The sequence below is a fragment of the Montipora foliosa genome, chromosome 9 (assembly GCF_036669935.1).
Source record: "Montipora foliosa isolate CH-2021 chromosome 9, ASM3666993v2, whole genome shotgun sequence".
In the NCBI taxonomy this organism is placed as follows: domain Eukaryota; kingdom Metazoa; phylum Cnidaria; class Anthozoa; order Scleractinia; family Acroporidae; genus Montipora; species Montipora foliosa.
Window position 1 is genome coordinate 38258027 of NC_090877.1, and position 20044 is coordinate 38278070.

The following is a 20044-nucleotide window of genomic DNA, read 5'->3' on the forward strand; positions in this document are numbered from 1 at the left end:
GCGTGGACAAGCTTCTCTGCAGTGGATTGATCCAAGTAATTTCTAATCTTCCCAATATTATTAATTGCTAGAGACGCCGATTTACAGATATTATTGACTTGTCTTGACATGTCGAGATGTTTATCCAAAACGACACCAAGATCACATACGGCAGGTTCTAATTCGATGGTGTTAGCACCAATATTTATGGAAGGAATAGGGTCGCTGTTAATAAACTTCGAAGAAAAGTAAATAACTTTAGTCTTGGCTGAGTTGCAGAGCTGAAAATTATTGGAGAACCAGCCAATAATGTGGTTTATACAATCTTCGATTTTACCGATGGATATATTTCTATTTCCGAGCCCAATTGTGAGGTAAGTCTGGCTATCATCAGCATAGAACATGGGACGGAGGCCATGAGATAGTGATCAGTTCCGAAATCAATCTCTTTCCTAAAGTCGGCGTGTCTTTTGATCAACGCTAAGATGCGGAGTTCTGGAACTGATCAAAAGACATGTGGGCTCAAAAATAAATAAAATAAACTTACTTTTACTTCACCTTGAGTCCTTTTGTCGGTTTGATGAATTCTGGGCTAGTTTTGAAATTTGCTCCTATCCTTCATTAAAAGAAGGCAAGGCTGGAGACTCGGAACCTCAAGGACAATTTTATCCCAAAAATCAGCTTGATTCGGCCTTTTCTCCTTTCTCACTTAAAGATCGGTAACAAACGATATAGCGTAAAGGCCCAGAGTCCGAAAACAATCTCCACATGCAAAGAAAACAAGCCAGTTTTCACGAAGAACTTGCCACTTTCTCCAGCCTTACATTCAACGCGCCTTACCGTGGCCATCTAACAAACTTTCGCATTTGACAACTACGTGTAAATTCATCAACTCAACAACCCATGCAACGGTGTTCAACTTACAACCGTACAAACTTTGCAAGGAGACGAAACTGAAAATCAAATTCGCACACCTTAAGTGGTGGATAATTTCTTAAAAAACTTTGTTAGGTGGCCACGGTAAGGCGCGTCGCACTGTAAGAGGTGTTTTGGATTCAGACCTGACACGACTTTTCGCCTAATGAGAATTTCACTTCTCTCTAGGGGTAGGGATCCAAGATCAAACTCTGCTCTAAAATAATGTTGTGCTTTAGTTTGTAGCGTAATTGTTGTACATATTGAATGTCTATTTGTGAAATACCAATAAAATTTATTGAATTCTAAATAAATATATAGACTGAATAGCTTTGACTGAATAGTGCCATTCTCTTTTCGGACTCTTTTGAGGAAACGGTGAATATATATACCTTGTCATTATTTTGCAGGTCACGAAACGGTTAAGTCTTCTCGTCGCAACTTAGTCTGTTTTGTAATAGAAACAACAATTGCTCAAATTTAGAATAAAACAAATTTTTGCCGGTGTCCGCTTTGACTGATCGCCATAAATGGCATGTTTTGGCAGCTCAGCTTTGATCACTCAACCTTTATCTCTATGATGTAATTTGATGCGTGATTCACCCATAAACATGGTTTAGTTGGCTCTACGAAATGACACAGGTCGCTTCCTTTGTTGTATCCCGAAAATACGGCATTACATGATGCAGGAAGCGTGAAATCGGCGCTCTAAATTTATTCATGCTCGATTGTGTGTGGCGAAAAGGGGGAAGAACCTGGGCCTGTTGGAAAGACAACATCGTCTAAGAGGCACCATTGTGATATGCCTTATGGAACGTTTGCCTTGTTTTGTCTTATGATTCTCGAGCAATGGCCTTTTATTGGAAGCACACCCAAGAAACACAAGGGAAACGCAAAAGTGCATAGCGTTGACTTAAGAAGCTTGCATTTTCCTAGTGAATATCATGCAACGGGTGTTTTGTCGCTACCCACAAGTAACATAAACGAACCGTTTGAAGTTTGGCACAGTAAGACTCATGAAAAGAGTCGAATTGATTACTATCATGGTAAGTGTGTTATCCTGTTTTCGATCTCAGCTCTACATTAACTAAAGTTACTTAAGACACTAATCTGATTTTTATTTTCATCACGTATTTCTTAGTCTTTAAAAAAAATCGTTGTTTTTTAGAGCCGTGGATACCTGCAAAGTTCAATCAAAATATTCAAGGACTCATTGTTATTTACAAGTACCCGTAAAGGAAAAATGCTTCGGGGTAAATAGAGATTTAATATACCACAGAAGCGCTGTGTTTACATGACACTTACTACGAAAGCATTTCAGTCTCTTTTTTTGAGTGGGTTTACCTACTGTAGGTTTGGCAATCTAACCCACAGGTATATGCTGAGTGTATGGATTGATTTTTTAATTGAATACTTCCGCTTTGAGAAGTCCCTTGAAAAGGAGTGCGATGGGGCAAACTATTCACAGATTGTGATCATCGATACTGCTTGACTCAATCAAAATCATTGCTATAGAGACGCTAATGAAACAAAATACCACACCTTTTTTTCAGTATAAGGCCGTGGATATCTGACAGTAAAGATATAAAAAATCTTTGCCCGTTAAGAGTCTTGGGAATATATCACAAGCTACAACCATACTGATTGTCATCGTATTGCATGGTATTGAGATCTATGAGGCGAAAATATGCGAATGGTATGTCCACGGTCATTTAATTGTGAAAAAAAAAGGAAAGAAATATTAGCTTTGGCCAATATTTTGAGCGAGTCTCCGTTTGGGTCGTCACGAGAGAGGTTTCTCAGTTGAAGTTCTAGACACTTCGCTTCTGAGCTCATTTTTGAAAAGCCAAAGTTTCACTTTAATACAAAAATACAAACGACACTTCGGGTGGATCTTCAGTTGCTTCAAGAATTTGGTTTCTCTCACTGAACCTGGCTAATAACGTCTGTGTGACTAATTTATCACGTACTCATGTCTGCTGAATTGAAACCCTTCTTTAATACCCACGGGCTTTACAACTGGAAGTGGACGTTCCAAAAACTTTACATGACAATCATCACACCCGATGTACTCACAAGCAATTGATTGTAATTTTATTCGCGTTTCTTAAAACCAAAATGAAACTAAAACAACTGGCCCTGTGAGGGCATTCTAACGAGTTTGTTCTTCCCTGCCAATCCTTAGAGTCGAATCATTTTCAGCTATATCTTCCTTACCAAATAACCCTAATTGTATCGTCTAATCTCGCGTACTTAGTTAATACTTACTTATTAAATCTCAAATCGGGAGACATATTTTTAAAAAATGAACTACCTCGTACAACCCTCAGTCCGCTCTGCATTCTTGCAAGCTTTCCTTAGACTCTGCTGGAAGACGTTTGCAAACGAACTATTTTCTTGAACTAGTAGCCTCATCCGGATAAAAAGGCACTTTTGGCCAATGAACATTTATACCCTGCATTGTTCTACCCACTGTGCTATCAAGCCAGCCGATCGATAGGTGGTCATATGCGAGTTCACGTTTATTCCCATAAGAGGTATATTGGAACATAACTGCGGAATGGATATATGATCTTTTATTTCATAACCAGTCTAAATTCGTAAGATTTTATATATTCTAAACATTTATTTCTATTAATTCAAGCTTTCGTACACCTTTTCCCCTTAATTTTACTCAAGGGGAAGTAAAAACCTTTCAAAGAGGTGATTTGGGAAGACATGGCATGTACTTTAAACTTATCCCAAAGTACTCTTACAAGCTGCACAAGAATCACCGCCATTTCAGGGGATGCTGGAAGAGGTATGGGACCAAATCTCGAAGGGCCAAGGCACAGTCAATATTACCATGTAATTCAGCTTGGCCATTCAAGTCTCGGCTTGAGGACTTTAAGGTAAGAACATTTCCTTCTCAATTTTTCGCAACCGAGTCACACGGTGATTTTAATATTCATGGAATTAGTGACCCTTATGACATTCCTGCTCAAACTTTAGTCCTATCCCAGGTCTCAGTTTTGGTGCCCTCATCTTCTTGCTCCACATAAACGACATAGCAAAAGCATTATTTTCTATAAGATAAGCAATATAACATCGGGCTAAACTGAGTTCAAAAAAAAGAGTTGAAAACCTGTCTTTGTTATACGAAGTACGTTCTCGTGTCGCTTGATTATGAAGTACTTTGTTATTAATCATAGTGAATAATATTACTCACTTCAATACACGGAATGTCAGGATGGGAGTGCTGGAATCTCAGCTATCAGCTAAATTTTCGCCCATTTCTCAGCTGTCAGCTAAATTGTGGCCATTTATCACGCAACAGTTGAATAACACATCAACAATACTCAGCTATCAGTTAAAAAACTCATCGTTTCTCAGTTGACAGTTAAGATTTTGGCCGAATCTTCGCTATAAGTTAACCTCATCCATAACCTGTACACATCTTGCAGAAATAAATTCGATATTATGAATATTATGTGTATTTTTAATCTGCTTATTAGTCCCTTGGATATCAATTAAAAAAAAATGTTGTGATACAGAGAGCAATTTGTTTCGAGGGAATTACTGACCGACAATAAGTTTAAAAGGATAACACAAAAGACAAGCGAGTCCCGTTTTCACTTAACATGCAAACATGCTTTGGGATCGTGCCCGAAAACTTGCAGAACACGAGGGAAGCCGTCTAAGAACAGACCTCGAGCAGCGTCACCCCGACCATTTTCCCTGGTTAACCTCGAACATTGAATATCTATTTGTTTGAATTCCATCATTAGCGATAGTTACAAACATGTTCGCTTGCTTTTTCATGCCTTGAAAATGTCCTCTGTTCTTTTTTTGTTTCCTAACACCTTTTGTCTGTTTTCCCTTGTTCTCCGAAAATGCTCAGAATCCCTAACCATTGTTTAGATGATATTTTTAGCCTAAGAACTCTAAATTTTGAGTACCAGTGGACGTTCGATTCAGCCGGTTCTTTGCAAGCCTGCCTCACTAGGTTTTAGAAGAAAGGACCATGTCTAAGGTAATCCAAGACCGGCAGTCTTTGATCTTGCAGTCCAAATTCCATGTCCTTAATTCCAGAATTCATCTCTCCGTACATCCTGAATTCATGAAGTGGCCAGATTCGGATTCCGTGACTGGATCCCGGATTCCAAAGCCCAGGATTCCATAATTTTCTGCATACAAAACATTTCTGGTTTCCGGAATCCGGGTAACCTTACATAGGGCGACTAAAATTGTTTGAGAGTTTTAGTTATTTCGGATTGAAGTGTGTTTGGAAATTTTCCTGACACCTTCACAGTTCCCATCACTTTTTCTCGTTTTCTCAGTACACGGGTGATGCTACCATAGATGGCAAACTGTGCACAAAGTGGACGTACAACATAACAGTATTTGAGCGCAATAATACATACGTGTTTTACGCCACCAAAACTGTCCCACCCAAACCAGTGTACTTTGAAATGAATGGTTACGATACTCTGCTGGTGTCCTACTACGACAAATACGTGATCAAGTACCACAGCTTTGATGAGTGGGATTACGATCCTGGTGATGATCCGGATGTTTTTGAGATTCCACATTGTGAGTAGAGTATATTTTAATCTTGTGAAAAATTGAATTTGACGCGAACTTGATAAAAGTGTTGGTTCAGACAAACGCCTTCGAATAAAAAGTGAAGTGAGAACCGATTTACACAGTGCAGCCGGCAGGTTAGCAGCTTGTGGGCCTGTGTGTTTTAAGAAATCAATCAAAGGGGACAATTTGTTTCTTATTTACAAAGCCAAATGAATTCGTTCAAACCGACGAAAAACACAGTCTTTGACCGGAGAGGCCCACGAGCAGGGGTTTCTTTTTTAATTTTTTTTTTCTCGCGTTCGCTAGGCTGACGAGTGCGGGAAAGAGTCTTCTGCCATGGGTCGAAACTCACTTTGATCCAACCGCCGTCCACAACTTTGGACGGCACGCTTCAAACCGCAAGCCTCATGATATGTTTGCTGCCCACTGTGTCCAGCGCATTCCTTTACAATAATGCTGCTGTTTTAAGTAAGCCCACACAACATGAAGTATCACGAGGTTGTGTTGGGCATGCCGTGCATGCTCCACACGGCGAATTTCGACCCATGGCAGAGGTCTCCTTCCCGTTCTCGTCAGCCCAGCGAACGCAACAGAAAAGAGACCTCTGCTAGCAGGGAGAGGCCGTGCATCCTCATGAAAATCCAGCGTCTTTACCATTCGGCCAGGCCACCTTCTTAAAACGAGGTGGATAAGTCACTTTAATTAATGCATAAGTCACTTAGATTAAACCATGAAAAAAGATAAGACAAAAGCAACACATCTGATGCTGCTCTTCCTTCTAGTGCGACAAGACAAATGGTGTTGGAACATCGACAAAAGGTCACGAGACAGTGATGGTGCTTTGATGTCATTAAATCCCATGGGTGAGTTTGCTATGCTTCATCATGATGAAGACCCGATTGAAAAGGACTTCCAAGAGTTTCGTACAAAGCACAAGAGGAATTACAAGGACAGAATAGAACATCAGAAAAGAAAGAACCTTTTTAGGCATAATTTGAGGTTCGTGTAAAACAAAACAGTTTTATAACGTTTTCTCGTAATTATTCATCATTACGCACGACTGCTTAATACATCCAACCACTCTGATCCCGACGGCCATCTATCCGTCAATCAAAGATCCAGATGTTAAAGAGTAGTTGCCCACAAATGGGTAAAAAGTTGGCCTGTTTATTCAACTGGGTCATTTCTAAACGAGGCACCGAACCGGACCAGTACATCTAAAAGTTGATAGACAAAATATGGAGATGCCATTTCAAAGCCTCCACTTAGACCAGACTCATCCACGACTTCGCCTCGCATTGGACTAACTGTCTTGAAATGGAATCCATCGTCATTATTATCTTTGAAATATATTTATCTTTTTAACATTATGTGGTGTCGGGGAAATATAACTCTGCTTTTCTTAATCATTACGCGAATATTTTCAAGTTGTGAAGGGTGTTAATTGAAAACTCATTTCCCAGCAATTAAACTTCAATGAAGATGTTGAAGATAAGAAGAAGAAGAAAGTCGAAATTACTCCTTCGGGTGCTGACGCCCTTCAAATAACCTCAAATTTGTTCTTTTTATGTTATTGTCACGAAGGGAACGGCAATCAAACGTAGCAAAATATCAATCGCACCTGTGAGGTGTGCAGAGACTATATTTCTGCTAAACTTGTCAAGCCGTCGTTGCTTAGTGAGAAGTATGTTTGCGGTAGTAAAGAACCTGCTAGTGTTAATAGTAATGAAGTCTCCATGGGGAAATAACTCTTTTCAGCAAATTATTTACCCCAGTTTACAAGATAAATTATTCACTCAATGAAATGAAATATTTTTGCTTAAGCTACTATCCTTAATAGGTATATTCGGTCCATGAATATGAAAGGTAACTTTTACCACCTCGCCGTCAATCACTTCGCCGACATGACAGATGCTGAATTTCAAGGCCACAAGGGGCTCATGCCAGGAGATGGTGGTTATGGATCTCGTGAAGATGAAGATGATAATTTCGACGATTACTGGAGGCGAGATAGAATAGAAAAGAATACAAATAGATATGGACATGTCCCTCGGGAACTAGATTGGAGAAATTACGGTGAGTACTGTTAAAGGCGAGCATTTGAATCGCAATAGCCATTTAATAGAACTTGAGGACTTGAGGTTCAGAAAATGATCAGACCCTATTGTGCAGTCCCGAGATTTTACCACATTAGAGGTTCAACGGCATGGTTACCAGTCCTTGAGTAAAAAAGACACCATGTGAATCCATGGGAATCCTTATCAAATGGTAAACTACTAACAAATAAATGAATTCTTCAAAGCTGTCCGATTGAATTTTTCAGCCTCGAAACTGCTATTATGTTTGGGTTACAGAACAAGTTGAAGACGTGTCAGTTTACCGCTTCTTTAATGCAAAACTCCATTTTCCCTTTGTAGGAGCTGTTTCACCCGCTAAAGGACAGGGAACCTGCGGCTCTTGTTGGGCCTTCGCTGCAGCTGGAGCGGTTGAAGGCGCGAATTTTATTAAGGTACGACAACAAATAGACTTCATAGTGTAAAATAAACTAAAAACGTTCAATTTAATGCATTTGCCAAAATGTGAGAAGGCTCAGAGTTAACGGCCTTTGCCACAATTGAAGATATCGTGTGGTTCATTATTACCTATGCCTTCCAACTACTATTCTTACTCTTTTTTTTTTACTTTGTTCCCGAGTTTTCAACCACCAAGGTTTGCAAACTAACTTTGCTTTTCTCTTAATGGAATGATTAATATTTCCAAAGAGTCAATTTTAATATCTTCAAGTGGTTATATATAATTTGAAGTCTTAAGGCTTGAATAATTGTAAGTTATATTAGTCAGTTGCAGACTTTGGCGGTTAGTTGTTCCTCCCACAGCAGTAAACACTGTTCAGAGCGCTACGAGTCATGACCAATTTTTTAAATTATGTCAATTGAAAATACCCAACTTTTCATTTGTGTTGTTTTACCAGAGCCAGAACAAATCGCATACAATAGTTAACACAATTGTGAAAAGGTAGCAGCGATCATTTTACATCGACTTTTTACCAATAAAAAAAAAAAAAACAGTCCCACGCTGTCCAATGGTCACTTAATATCACCGTAATAGTTTCGCTTAATTGTACCAACAACTGACTCTCGATACACAGAAATTAAAGGGATAGCCTGTTTTGTCTTTTAAAAAGTTGAGCCGTTGCGTGACCTCGTTCCTATACGGTGAATGAAATGTCCCGAGGTTTAGAGACACGCGATGACGCGCTTTTCGCTCTACACTCCTCAGCGGTACACGTGTGCTTTGTGTTAGAACTTATCAGAGCTAAGGAAAGCAACTGTGTATTTCTAGACTGGAGAATTACTTGATTTATCGGAGCAGCAGCTATTAGACTGTACCTGGGCAACGCCTGGAGTCGAGCACGGAAATAATGGCTGTCTTGGAGGCTGGACATGGAAGGCGTTCTCTTGGATAAGAAAGTTTGGAATCGCTACAGTGGACAGCTATGGCCCTTATAGAGGACAGGTTGGTTCCCCTTCCTCTCAGTCTCTCTCTCTCTTTCTCTTCAAAAGTGAGCAACTTTTATATCAATGTTGTCCTTGGGTACCTTTCGCAATTCTGATAGGGAGGAGTGATCCTCGCACTTTCCTGGATAACTGAATCAATTGTCTCGTACAGACACCTGAAAACTCAATTTATGGCTTTAATGGGATTCGAACCCATTACCTCCTGGATGACGTTGCAATGCTCTATCAACTAAGCTATGAAGCTGTCGTGTTAAAGGAATTGAAATACTAGTTGTAAAGTAATCATAACAACAACAATTTATGTTTTGAAACGCTGTAGCTATCATTGCTTAATCTCATCTCACACAGCCGTATGGTGACCTCTCAATCAGTTAATAATACTTTATTCTCCTCCCTTTACGCTTCAAAATATTGAACAATAACAAAAGTTGACGGTAATGAGATATTCTCGAAAGCTCTGAGTCAACTACCAGAACTGCTTCAAACGTGAGAAAAGTTTTTCCCTAGCCTATTAATTAATTAACAACAAAATCGCCAGAAATCGTGGGGTCACCTAGTCGTTTTGGGTAAAGAGCGATTAAAAATAGTGTTTTTTGGAGCGCTTAATTTCCTTCCATGGCCATAAATTGTCTAATATTCTAAGAGAGTTGACCGATCGTGCTTACTAACAGTTGATGTTTCATTATCTGATTGCGTAGGTTTCACAGGTGTTTGACCCTAAAGTCTTGTAGACATAAATTCAACTACGGTAGATAGAGGAGTATTTCGACACATGTGAGAGCTCTTTCAACTTCAAGCGTAACAACCCCCAAAATGAGTGATATGCTTTTGTATTTCATCTTCAGGAAGGTTATTGCAAGACTAAAAGTCTGAAAACAGGAGCAAAAATTCACAGTTACAGAAGAGTTAAACGCTATAACAGGGAAGCGTTGAAGAAAGCCTTGGCTTACCACGGTCCAGCAACTATATCCATCAATGCCAACCCTAAGACATTAAAATTCTATAGCCATGGCGTCTTGGATGATATCTCGTGCAGTAAGTAAAAGCCTTAAATAATGGTCGCGATAGAGATTTAGAACCACGTTTACGGCAAACTAGTTTGGTTTTGATTTATCTCTTACTTGTTGGCTTTAACTATCGAGCAAATTCTGAAAAGAGAGGCTAGAAATTCCATTGCTTTTACAACTCGCTTCTCTATGGTTTACCGGACTCCCTAATGAAAAGCCTTCAACACTGTACAGAATGCTGCTGCTCGCCTCCTGACTTGCTCACCTAAATGATACGTGCACACACAATTGACTTTCAAATCCCTTAACAATCGAGTTCCTGTTTACATCAAGGGTTTGATCTAACGCTAACAACCAATGCACGAACTCTTTTCATCTCATAAATACTTTCTCATTCCTTCTGAATTAAAGCCTTATGGCCACTTATGGTCGGCGCTATGCCATTTCCGTTGCGACACCCTTTCTCTGGAACAGCTTAAACGTAAATTGACGACATTTCTTGTTCGTAAACGAGCATTTTTTACACAGCGTTACCATTTTCTAGATTTAATCTAGAGTATTTGTATTGTACATAACTTTTCAAATTAGTTAACGTTATATAAATAGCGCTTTTGGATCTCTGAGAAAAGGTGCGCTATAAATGTGTGATTATTTTTGTTACTATTATTATTCAAATGATTTCACGAACTTGTGCCAAGCTGAAGCTTGCCATTTACCGTTTCACGCAAATGCCTTTAGCCCCCTCACCCCTCCAGTATTAAATCGAAACTTAATACACAAACACAAGTCACAACGAATCACTGATCATCATACATCGTTACTGGTCCCATTCCTCAATTGTTCAAAGTACAGAGTATAACATATACTTCACTTTAAATAATGGGGCTTCTTGGATACGAGATTGGTTATTATCGGTCAGTGTAAAATGCAGACTGCAGACCAGGGGCCGGTTCCTGAAAGGTGTATTAACTCGATTCCAGGGATAAATGTGCTGGAATAAGGTATATTTATCCTTGTGATAGAGTTATTACACCTTTTAGGAACCATCCCTAGGGGTAAAACGCAGACTAAGGTTATAATGTAACTGTTGAAAAAGCCCAAACCCTTTAGAAATGCTAACCTTAGGCTTAACTGTTAGCATTTATAAATGGTTTGGGCTTTTTCAACTATTACATTATAACCTTAGTCTGCAGTCTGCATTTTACACTGACCGGATTGGTTATAGTCAATTCATAATCAACGCACACTTATGGAATAATCGTTAAATAGATATAGCGCCATAACAAATCGTTACCGTAACATATGATTCAATAATAGTTACCGATAACACATGCTATTTGTTTTCCTTGCTTTTCAGACAACAAAACTGATCATGCCGTTTTACTTGTCGGATACGGTACAGAAAATGGTGTCCCTTATTGGTTGATTAAAAACTCTTGGTCATACAATTGGGGAGATAGCGGTTTTATAAAAATACGCCATGGACTGTGCGGTGTAGAGAAGAGGCCATTTGTTGTTCTAAACAGAGGTAGCAAGCCTTTGCCGTGGCAGATAGAAGAAAAACAAAAACGCCAGCGTCAAAAGGAACTAAAGAGAAGATTACTCAAAACTCGACAAGAAAATCATGAAACTAATGACAATAAAATTATTCGCAAAGATGCGATAGAGGATCCTGACTTCAGGGATATTGAAGCTGACTTTGATGAATATTTGACAATGAAGATGTTTGGTAAGAGGAATAAAACCTCGCCGTTCTGTATCTTTATGGAGGACGTGCGGTATCGACGGGAAGAAAACTTAAGTTACTGCCGGTGTTAGAGAGATTTAGCATCGAGTTTGCGTTATACGTAGACTTCTAGCAGTTCCTTCTAGCGCTTGCTTTAGTCACGCAAACGAGCCGAAGAGACGAGGGAGTATTAGGAGAGATCGAAATGTTCTCTCCTCGGTTCTTCGGCTCGCTTGCGTGACTAAAGCGGACTGCTCGACTGAATCAGAAGGGACTGGCAGAGCAGTCTAAGTTATACGTTAGGCTGACATTTGCGTTTTGGAACACAAAGGAAAGAAACGAAACTTGTTTGATCTTACCTCATTAATTTTCTTTCCTTTTAGTCACAGATACTCTCTGAAGAAAGAAACAAGTGAAAACTGTCATGCTTTTAAGAACAGCAATACCTGCTTTTCACTGTTTCGCTCATATGGGTTCCTACATCTGTCTATAATCACCAATCTGCATTTTTTAGCTTCTTTAGTGGTGTTGTCGGCAAAACTGCTAGATCAATGGGAAGAAGTTCTGCGCTTCACGTTTTTAACCTTGAACCTAGGCCATTCTCTTTCTGGGGTGCCTTTCGATCATAGGGATAAAAGCAGCTTCACCCATGCTTACGTTGAAAATGCGCCAAAAGACCTTCGTATAGTAGAACAAGCTATTCGTAGTCATAAAACTTCAGTCCAGGCTAGCCTGATAAAATAAATGAGAACAATGATAATGAAATTTTCTTAAGCCAATGTCAATTGCAACTGTATTTAGCGAAGGTGCACACTGTACAGAAATCCAATCAGATCAACTCATATCGAATCGTAGGTTGGAAGAAGGCGTCAGAAAAAGGACATGGCTCGAGCTTATAGTCCGAGGGGGGGGGGGGGGGGGGTACTTTCTTCTTTCAATTGCAAGTAGGAAATATTTACGTGCTTTTGATCTCCTTGAGACTATAACATAATAGTCGTATCTATCTATTATAATGAAAAGTAACCAGCCAGTCTTTTTTTATACAAAACTCCCGTTCCATACAAAAAGCTGAATCATCGATAATCGTAAGATTATCTTAAACTATTTCTTGACATATGACAAAAGAAATAAAAGTGTCTTTTATTAGAAAGTATTCGTAATTGTAGACATCTCTAGTAGTAGCTCTAAATGAGGATCTAACACACAAATACAGCGATCTCACTTTACCCTCACCCTACACCCCAATTATTCAAACTAAGTAAGAAAACCAACTTCAGTGTCCCGAGACTTTTGCAACTGATTGTAGACTTAATGACCACTTGCAAGGCTACACCAGTACAGGTAATTGAGAGCGAGGATTAAATCGACATCTGGGACCACAAAAGAAAACAGCAAGAGTCGATACAACGTAAATTTGGTTTTAGTGGTGTACTATATTTCGGCTGGCCAAACCATCCTTCTTCAGGTAAAATGAGAGTTTACAATATGTAGTACTGGAAAAAATGTGATAAAAACATGGCAGTTAAACGAATTTGAGCAGTCGATTGCGTGATCATGATTGTGACGTTGGTCGTTCCCCAGCAAAAACTCAACTAAAATGGCAAATTGTCTTATCTAACAGCTCGGCGGAAGGCTAAAGACCTGGCCAGACCTAGCTCATTTTCCATAATTACTGAACAAATCAATAAGTTATTTTATGGCATCTCAAACATCGTAACTCAAGAGGGGATCGCCGCCCCAACAACTTCATTTACACGTCTACACCGGTCTGGATACGGAGCAAAATCCTGTAAAATCCAAAGGGCCGAAGGCGGGCAAAATAAGGCACCTTGGCAGAAAGTAAGCCTGAGTAGTAGTGGTAATATATAAGCGTCCGGCGGCTGCTGCTCGCAAACTGAACAAATGCCATACGACACATCATAAGGCCTCTCACATGTGCAGAATTTTGAACATTGTCACGCCTCGTATTCAGCAGATTGTTTTCGTGTTTTAGATCACGACTCCACTAATTTTTCAACTTAAGATAAAAGAGGCTATTCATATTCAGAGAGAACATCCCTCTTTGAATCAACAATTACACCATGTTAATCTTAAACTATCTTTAATTCACACATTTTCACGCCATACTTCCTTTCGTTGTTACTATTTTTCACATAAGCATTTTCTTTTTATCATAAATTTAGCTTCCATCGCTTTGTATTCTGACTAACCGAGAATAGTAGACGTTTCTGTCGAAAAATGTTTTATAAACTCAAAGGTTTCGTCGTTTTCTTAAAACTGTACACAAAGAGTAACTTTGGTTATTTCATTCACAAATTCAATTTTCAGGGTAAGGAATGTTGTCAAGTTTTTCTGGGGAATAACGATCTGGATGGAAATGGGAGCCATATTCCTTCAGCCATTATGGTTACATAATTTTATGGGAAAATTTCCTTAAATCACAAACATTTTATTTTGAGTCATTTAAGACACGCAAAGCTCTTTCGGACTGAGGCAAAACACAAGAAACAAACATGAACATTGTCCCCAACTAGTGTACCATCGCTAGAAGACCTGACACTTCAATAAAAGTTCATTCAATTATTATTATTATTATTATTATTACTATTATTATTATTATTATTATTATTATTATTATTATTATTATTATTATTATTATTATCCCTTTCTTTTTCGCAAGAAGCGTTTTTTCGAGGCATCACCTACGATACGCCAGCTATATTGGATGAGCCTTGGAAGCAGCAATTGGCCCATATCACTCAATGTCCAAACAAAAGACTTTGCCCGTCGAACCTCTCATTCAGTGTGAGGCTGGACGGGCAAAGACAATGCAAAGACAAAGCCTTTATTCCCCACGGACTCCAAAATGGTCGCCGAGTGATAAAGGTGAATTGCGTTGTTACTGAAAAGGGAAGGAGATAGTCAGTTTACAGTTGCAGGGCTAGTCCTTGTTTAAAGTGGGAACGCACAAAATCTTGGAAAATTTAACCAACCATCCGGCTGCCACCAACGTTTTTGTATATTTTTGTCCAAAGTATTAAATGAAAGACAGAGCATTGAAAAATAAAATGATGATAATACAAATATTTCTATTAAGCACATGCAAAGAATCGAATGCTTCAGTAAGACGTCGAGTCTGCAAAGATTTCCCGAATTGCGTTTTTCGATTTAAATTACTCTCTAACGGTGACATTCGGGGAGCTGGGAAAAAGGCCCAAAAAAGTAGCACAAGAGGTTTTGGTTGCCATTCGCAATCAGACACCTTTCCGAGCATCTTAGTTTACTACTTTGTGGCCCAATGTTTATGCCTTGACACCAGAACCAGCAGGTACCTGCTCTCGGAGTGACTCAGTTTTGACAGGTTCCATAAGCTACTGAATCAAACGGATTCCTTGCTTAATCCCATATGCCCCTTACTTACATCTGCATTACCAATCTTGAAAAGGTTTGGAGTTTGAGGTCAAGATGGGTTTGTATTAATATGTGACGGATTGGTTTTGCCAGACTACTCAATGAGAAGGGAACCCGGGAAGGGCCGGACGGAGAATACGATATGTCCGGTATAAGATCAAAATCAGTTAAGATGAAGACCAAGCATAATACAAATTCCATCCCTACACTTCTTACGGTGTACTGCTTATTAACTCTGAAATTGGCGTGTTTGATTAACCACTGCGCCGGACAACACTACTTCTTTGAAGAAATCAAAAAGATACTCAATAGTACCACCGATCCTGAAGAGCTCAACACAGAACGACGAAATGATACGGATACAGAAGACCCTACTATTTCTTTCGAAAATGCAACTCTCCTGCAAGATGACGAGCTTAAAGACTCTATTTTCCATGAGTTGAAGTTTCCAGATTTTTACCATGCTCAGGGAATCATATCTTTACCATACGATGGAATCATTGAACCATTTGAAGCCTGGTACGCTGGTCAACACGAGATGAGTCGCATCGATTACTATTACGGTAATCAAATACCACTTGTGTTAACTTTGTTCATTGTTTTTATAGACTGTAAAGCGTCGTCTAATTGATCGCTCTATTTATCTTGGTTAAAATTTTATGCTAGCATTTCAAAGCTTTACAGCATGCCTAGAATGTCAAAGAAGACCTCGGATTTTTTTGGTGCATGAGGTCAAAAAGGTTATGGGTCATGGTCCCAGCGTGGATCAAAGAAGCCTCAATCGGTTGAGTCTGGGCATAATGAGTCGTTAGTTTTTACAAAGAGCCAGCTCTATAAATTAAATAGTATGAAATACATCTAATATCACAGACTAATTCGGAATTATGACGAAAGTAACTGGAGTTCATTAGCCTTAGACGTGGTTAGTGATGCACGTGATAGACCTGGTTAGTGATGAGGCATTGTATCGACCGCAAACTAAGCCCTAATGATGATTATCCGTGCATACCGAACCCGCGCCCGCAGTGGGCGCGTCAGTGAAGACTGTGCTATCCTATCAATCCTTTGCCCTTTCACCGAAACGGTGCACTTTTGTGCGTAAACGACCTTGTTGTCAATCTACCCTGTCGAAAGAACCCCATCAGAGTATTTTTTTTGCGAAGTTAACTCAAATACATTATCAATACAGTTTTGACGCCTTCTTACACTTTATTCGAAATACTGGACTGAATTCGTCTTAAATTAATTAGAAAAAGCTCAAATAACAGCCAAATCACAACCACTGACGTACGAATCGCCGCTCGCTGGCAACCCAGCTTTGGCGCCAAAAATTTGTTGACCAAAAAGTTGCCACAAAATTATTTAATGGGTTTTCTGGCCCTTTGATTTGGGATAGCACAGTTTTTTTCCCGCTCGCTGAATTCGGATTGGTCGAATTAAATTTCAGTAGCTCTTGGCGTATGCAAGGATTAGATTATCATTCTCATTATCACTTTTATTTTTAAGGGGTTTTCCTCTTTTTATGAAAAAAAAAAACGTTCAAACATTTTCTATATTTTCAAGTAACTTTGAACATTTAAGGTATGGACAAGACTTATCAAAGAGGAGATTTGAAGCCTTATGGAGTTCTGGTAAAGTTTGTTCCAGCTCACTGGAGTAAAGGAAAGAATCTAAACAAAAATAGCCAGACCTGCTGGTACAGGCCTGGATTTCGATGGTCTCCAGAGAGAGCACAGAGTGTTGTTCCTATAAACCTAAAGGGTTTCCAGGCAAGTACCTAAGCAAGGAGAAAAAGTATATACCAGTGTTCTTTCAAGGCAAGGGATGTGCAGTGTAAGATTCAATGTGGGTGCTTAGAATCTTATGTCGGTCAATAAAGCAATGGGAAACGAGACCCTTTTATTGATCAGTACTTTTTGCTTTCTTCTACTTACATTCTTGATAAGGCAGGAGAAACTGGAGATTTTTCAACGTTAACGTTTTCTAAAAAATTCGCACACAACACATGGTGCAAAAATCACATCTGAAGCTCGAATCTTTACTTCTGAATTAGCGATTATCATGGCTAATTCCTACTTTGCTCTAATTTAACTATAATCATTACTTCAGAAGACTGAAAGTTTGATAAGGATTTGGAAAATGGTCATATATTTTTTAAAAAGACAACCCAGGTCCACAAGTCCTGGGACAAATGGTCTGTCCTAAATTAACGATAATAGCTAATTCAAAGCAAAGTAAGTACCCTTAACGATAATCGTTAATTTAGAATAGAGATCAGGTTGGATGTTTCCGAATATCCTTTTGATGCAAAACGTATCATGCTATTGAATTTTCTAACATTACTCATTGGGGTGGTAATTAAGTTTGTTCCATTAACCGAGATGATTTTCGTTTTGAAAACTGTATGATCAATGCAGTTGGTTTCCTCTCGATTTACAACAATGATTGATTAACTGATTTGATCAATCCATCATGAATGGTCGATTAATGATCGATTAACGGTCGTCCTTTCCTAAATTTAGTACGTTGGCCAAGAAATCCATAGTGGTTTTCCAGTTCACAAGTTACAGCGTAAGGCCACTGTGTACAAGAAAGAAAATACTTATACATTCTTCGTAACAAAGGCGAAGCCCCATAAACCCGTGCGCTACGTCATGCATGGTTATGATACACTGCTTCATTCCTTTTATGATCATTACATTGTGGCTTATCTGACATTTCATGAATGGAAGTTTAACTATGACGTGATGAAAATACCTAGAGGTAAGCACTGAAAATATTTCCTAATGTATAGATGAATATACTTGGTCCATGTTTCAAAGGCAAAAAAAAAAAAAAAAATTAAAAATAGAGATTATTACTGACCTCAGGCGCAGGATCATACGTGAAAAGAGTATTTCATGTGCCTTGCTGTTTTTCATCATCAAATCTTTCGATGAAATGCGAGAAGACTCTTGTCTGAAAAGCATTTAAAGTGCTAACGTGCCCGAAACATCAATTCTTATTTTTCTTTGGATTTCAAACTGTGTTTATAATACACTAATTAAAATGTACCAAAGTTTTAAGTCTAGACTAAAAAAAAAGAGGACACCTTGTTTATTTTTTAACTGGGAATGGTGTTCCTATTTCACCTTATAAAATAACCACTCACTGCGTTCGGGCTGTACTCACGACCTCGGTTTCAAGATTCTCCCATACAGACCACCTGCCTCGGTTAATAAGAGCTAATGAAAAAATTCGAGCTGGTTAAGCAGAAGGAAGAAACGCACGTGTATCACTCAATCAGGTGTGAAAAATTGGGCAATAATTGCGCCATCCAGTGCGCGCGCTCATTTTTGTTGTCTGAAGAATTCTTGTCCCTTCGTGGTCGGTTTTTATTTTATAAAAGGAAATAAAAACTTGTTCCTCGAGCATTGTATGGAGTTATAAAAGCACTTGGAAAGTTTTAAGAACATTCGAGAAGTGGGAGAACAAGCACTTCGCTGTAGGCTCGTGCTTGTCGCACTTCGCTCGTGTTCTTAAAAATTCCCGCGTGCTTATATAACTCAACAATCGCCACGTCGGCGCCGTACTTTTTATTTCCTTTAGTAAACCATTGATAACTTAAACATCTCGAGAGAGCGCGATCAAGGAGGAAAATTGCGTCAAAGACTCACTAGTTTAAGAATGCAACGATGTGTGGTACGCGGCAGAATTAATATGCTGGCAAGGGAGGTTTTGGGCTTTCAAGACTTTTAATAAGCTGCATTTTACAGACGATTGAGATAAAATGACGTCACTTTTCCGTGGATTCCAACCCTCTGAGGTCCAATCGGTCAGTTTTAAACGTGAGTAACGGCGGAACCCGCGAAATCCACAAATTTACTACCTCAAAGTAAACGGCCTCTGGATAAAATTGAGCTCTAACTGTCCACATTGGCACTTTGACAAACTAAACAAACCATTGATTGCTCTACCGTTTTTGGGTAATGCTCCACTACGCTGGTCCAAGCGACTTTGCACAACTTAATTGATACAACCAAAGTTTTCCTGCTCCATCCATCCGCAGCTCTTTGTATCTAGAGACAAGTTTACAATTAAATTAAGAGAAGACAGAAAGCATTCGCTGAACAAAATACAGAAGAAAAACAGTGCTAATTGGCACACACAAGATGTCCCCATGAAACTGTGTAGTTCAGTTAACACAAGGTCAATAGAGCCCCGATTGAAGTTGAAAAACCACCAGGGACTTCTTAAGGGTTGTATTGATAGATTCTGATTTGTCTTTTTGCTCGCAACTGACGCCGGGAAGTTCCCCAAACTGCCTTAAAAAGATTGATTTAAAATGAAGTCGCAGATCACATCCAACCACTTTTAATCCAATGGGATAATTGTATGACACGAGACTTTCCGAAGACAGCGAATGTGGATTGAAATGTTTGAAGAATTCAAACTATCGCCATGGAAAATCGTATTATGAAGACCCCTTACGAACACGAACACCGGAAACGTATCTTCCGTCACAACATTAGGTGAGTTCAGTGATGCCCTCCTATAATGAAAGCGCACGACTAAAATCGGAGGATAAAAAGAGAAAGTGTTAAAAAAGTCATTCTCTCAGGCCTAGAGATCATAAGTACTTGGGTAAAGAACGGATGACGGCTTCACAAATCCCACTTGAAATTCATCCCGAGATGAAATTACCTCGGTGGGGTCGAGAACAGACAAAATCATCCAAGTCTTTAAAAATGTCCACGATCTTGCTGTTAAGAAAAAGGAAAAACTACATAAAAGTTGCGACCTCACAAGAGGGGGGAGGGTGGTAGAGAAAAGGGTCTCCCAAATAGTAACATAACATGCAGATAATGTGGCTGAATCTGATGCAAAGCCCACAGCGATTATTGCTGCCATGTTGCATTAATCCTATTGTTCTTTTGTTCTTC

General features: G+C 39.2%; 1 protein-coding gene across 3 annotated transcripts; it reads left to right on the top strand.

The window, feature by feature from the left end:
- Positions 1–1479: 1479 nt before the first annotated feature.
- LOC137970319 (cathepsin S-like) lies at positions 1480–12051 on the top strand. Of its 3 annotated transcripts, none has more exons than XM_068816845.1 (9): positions 1480–1940; positions 3574–3785; positions 5214–5466; positions 6243–6459; positions 7301–7536; positions 7878–7969; positions 8803–8976; positions 9824–10013; positions 11343–12051. In XM_068816845.1, exons 1-9 carry the CDS (start codon positions 1697–1699, stop codon positions 11801–11803), a joined length of 2079 nt encoding a protein of 692 aa, XP_068672946.1. In that variant the 5' UTR covers positions 1480–1696; the 3' UTR covers positions 11804–12051. The 3 variants fall into 3 exon arrangements, with proteins under 3 accessions (XP_068672946.1, XP_068672947.1, XP_068672948.1); XM_068816846.1 differs by having other exon boundaries at positions 1558–1940; positions 6243–6323; positions 7285–7536; positions 11343–11937; XM_068816847.1 differs by lacking the exon at positions 1480–1940 and adding an exon at positions 2466–2590 and having other exon boundaries at positions 11343–11937.
- Positions 12052–20044: the final 7993 nt, after the last annotated feature.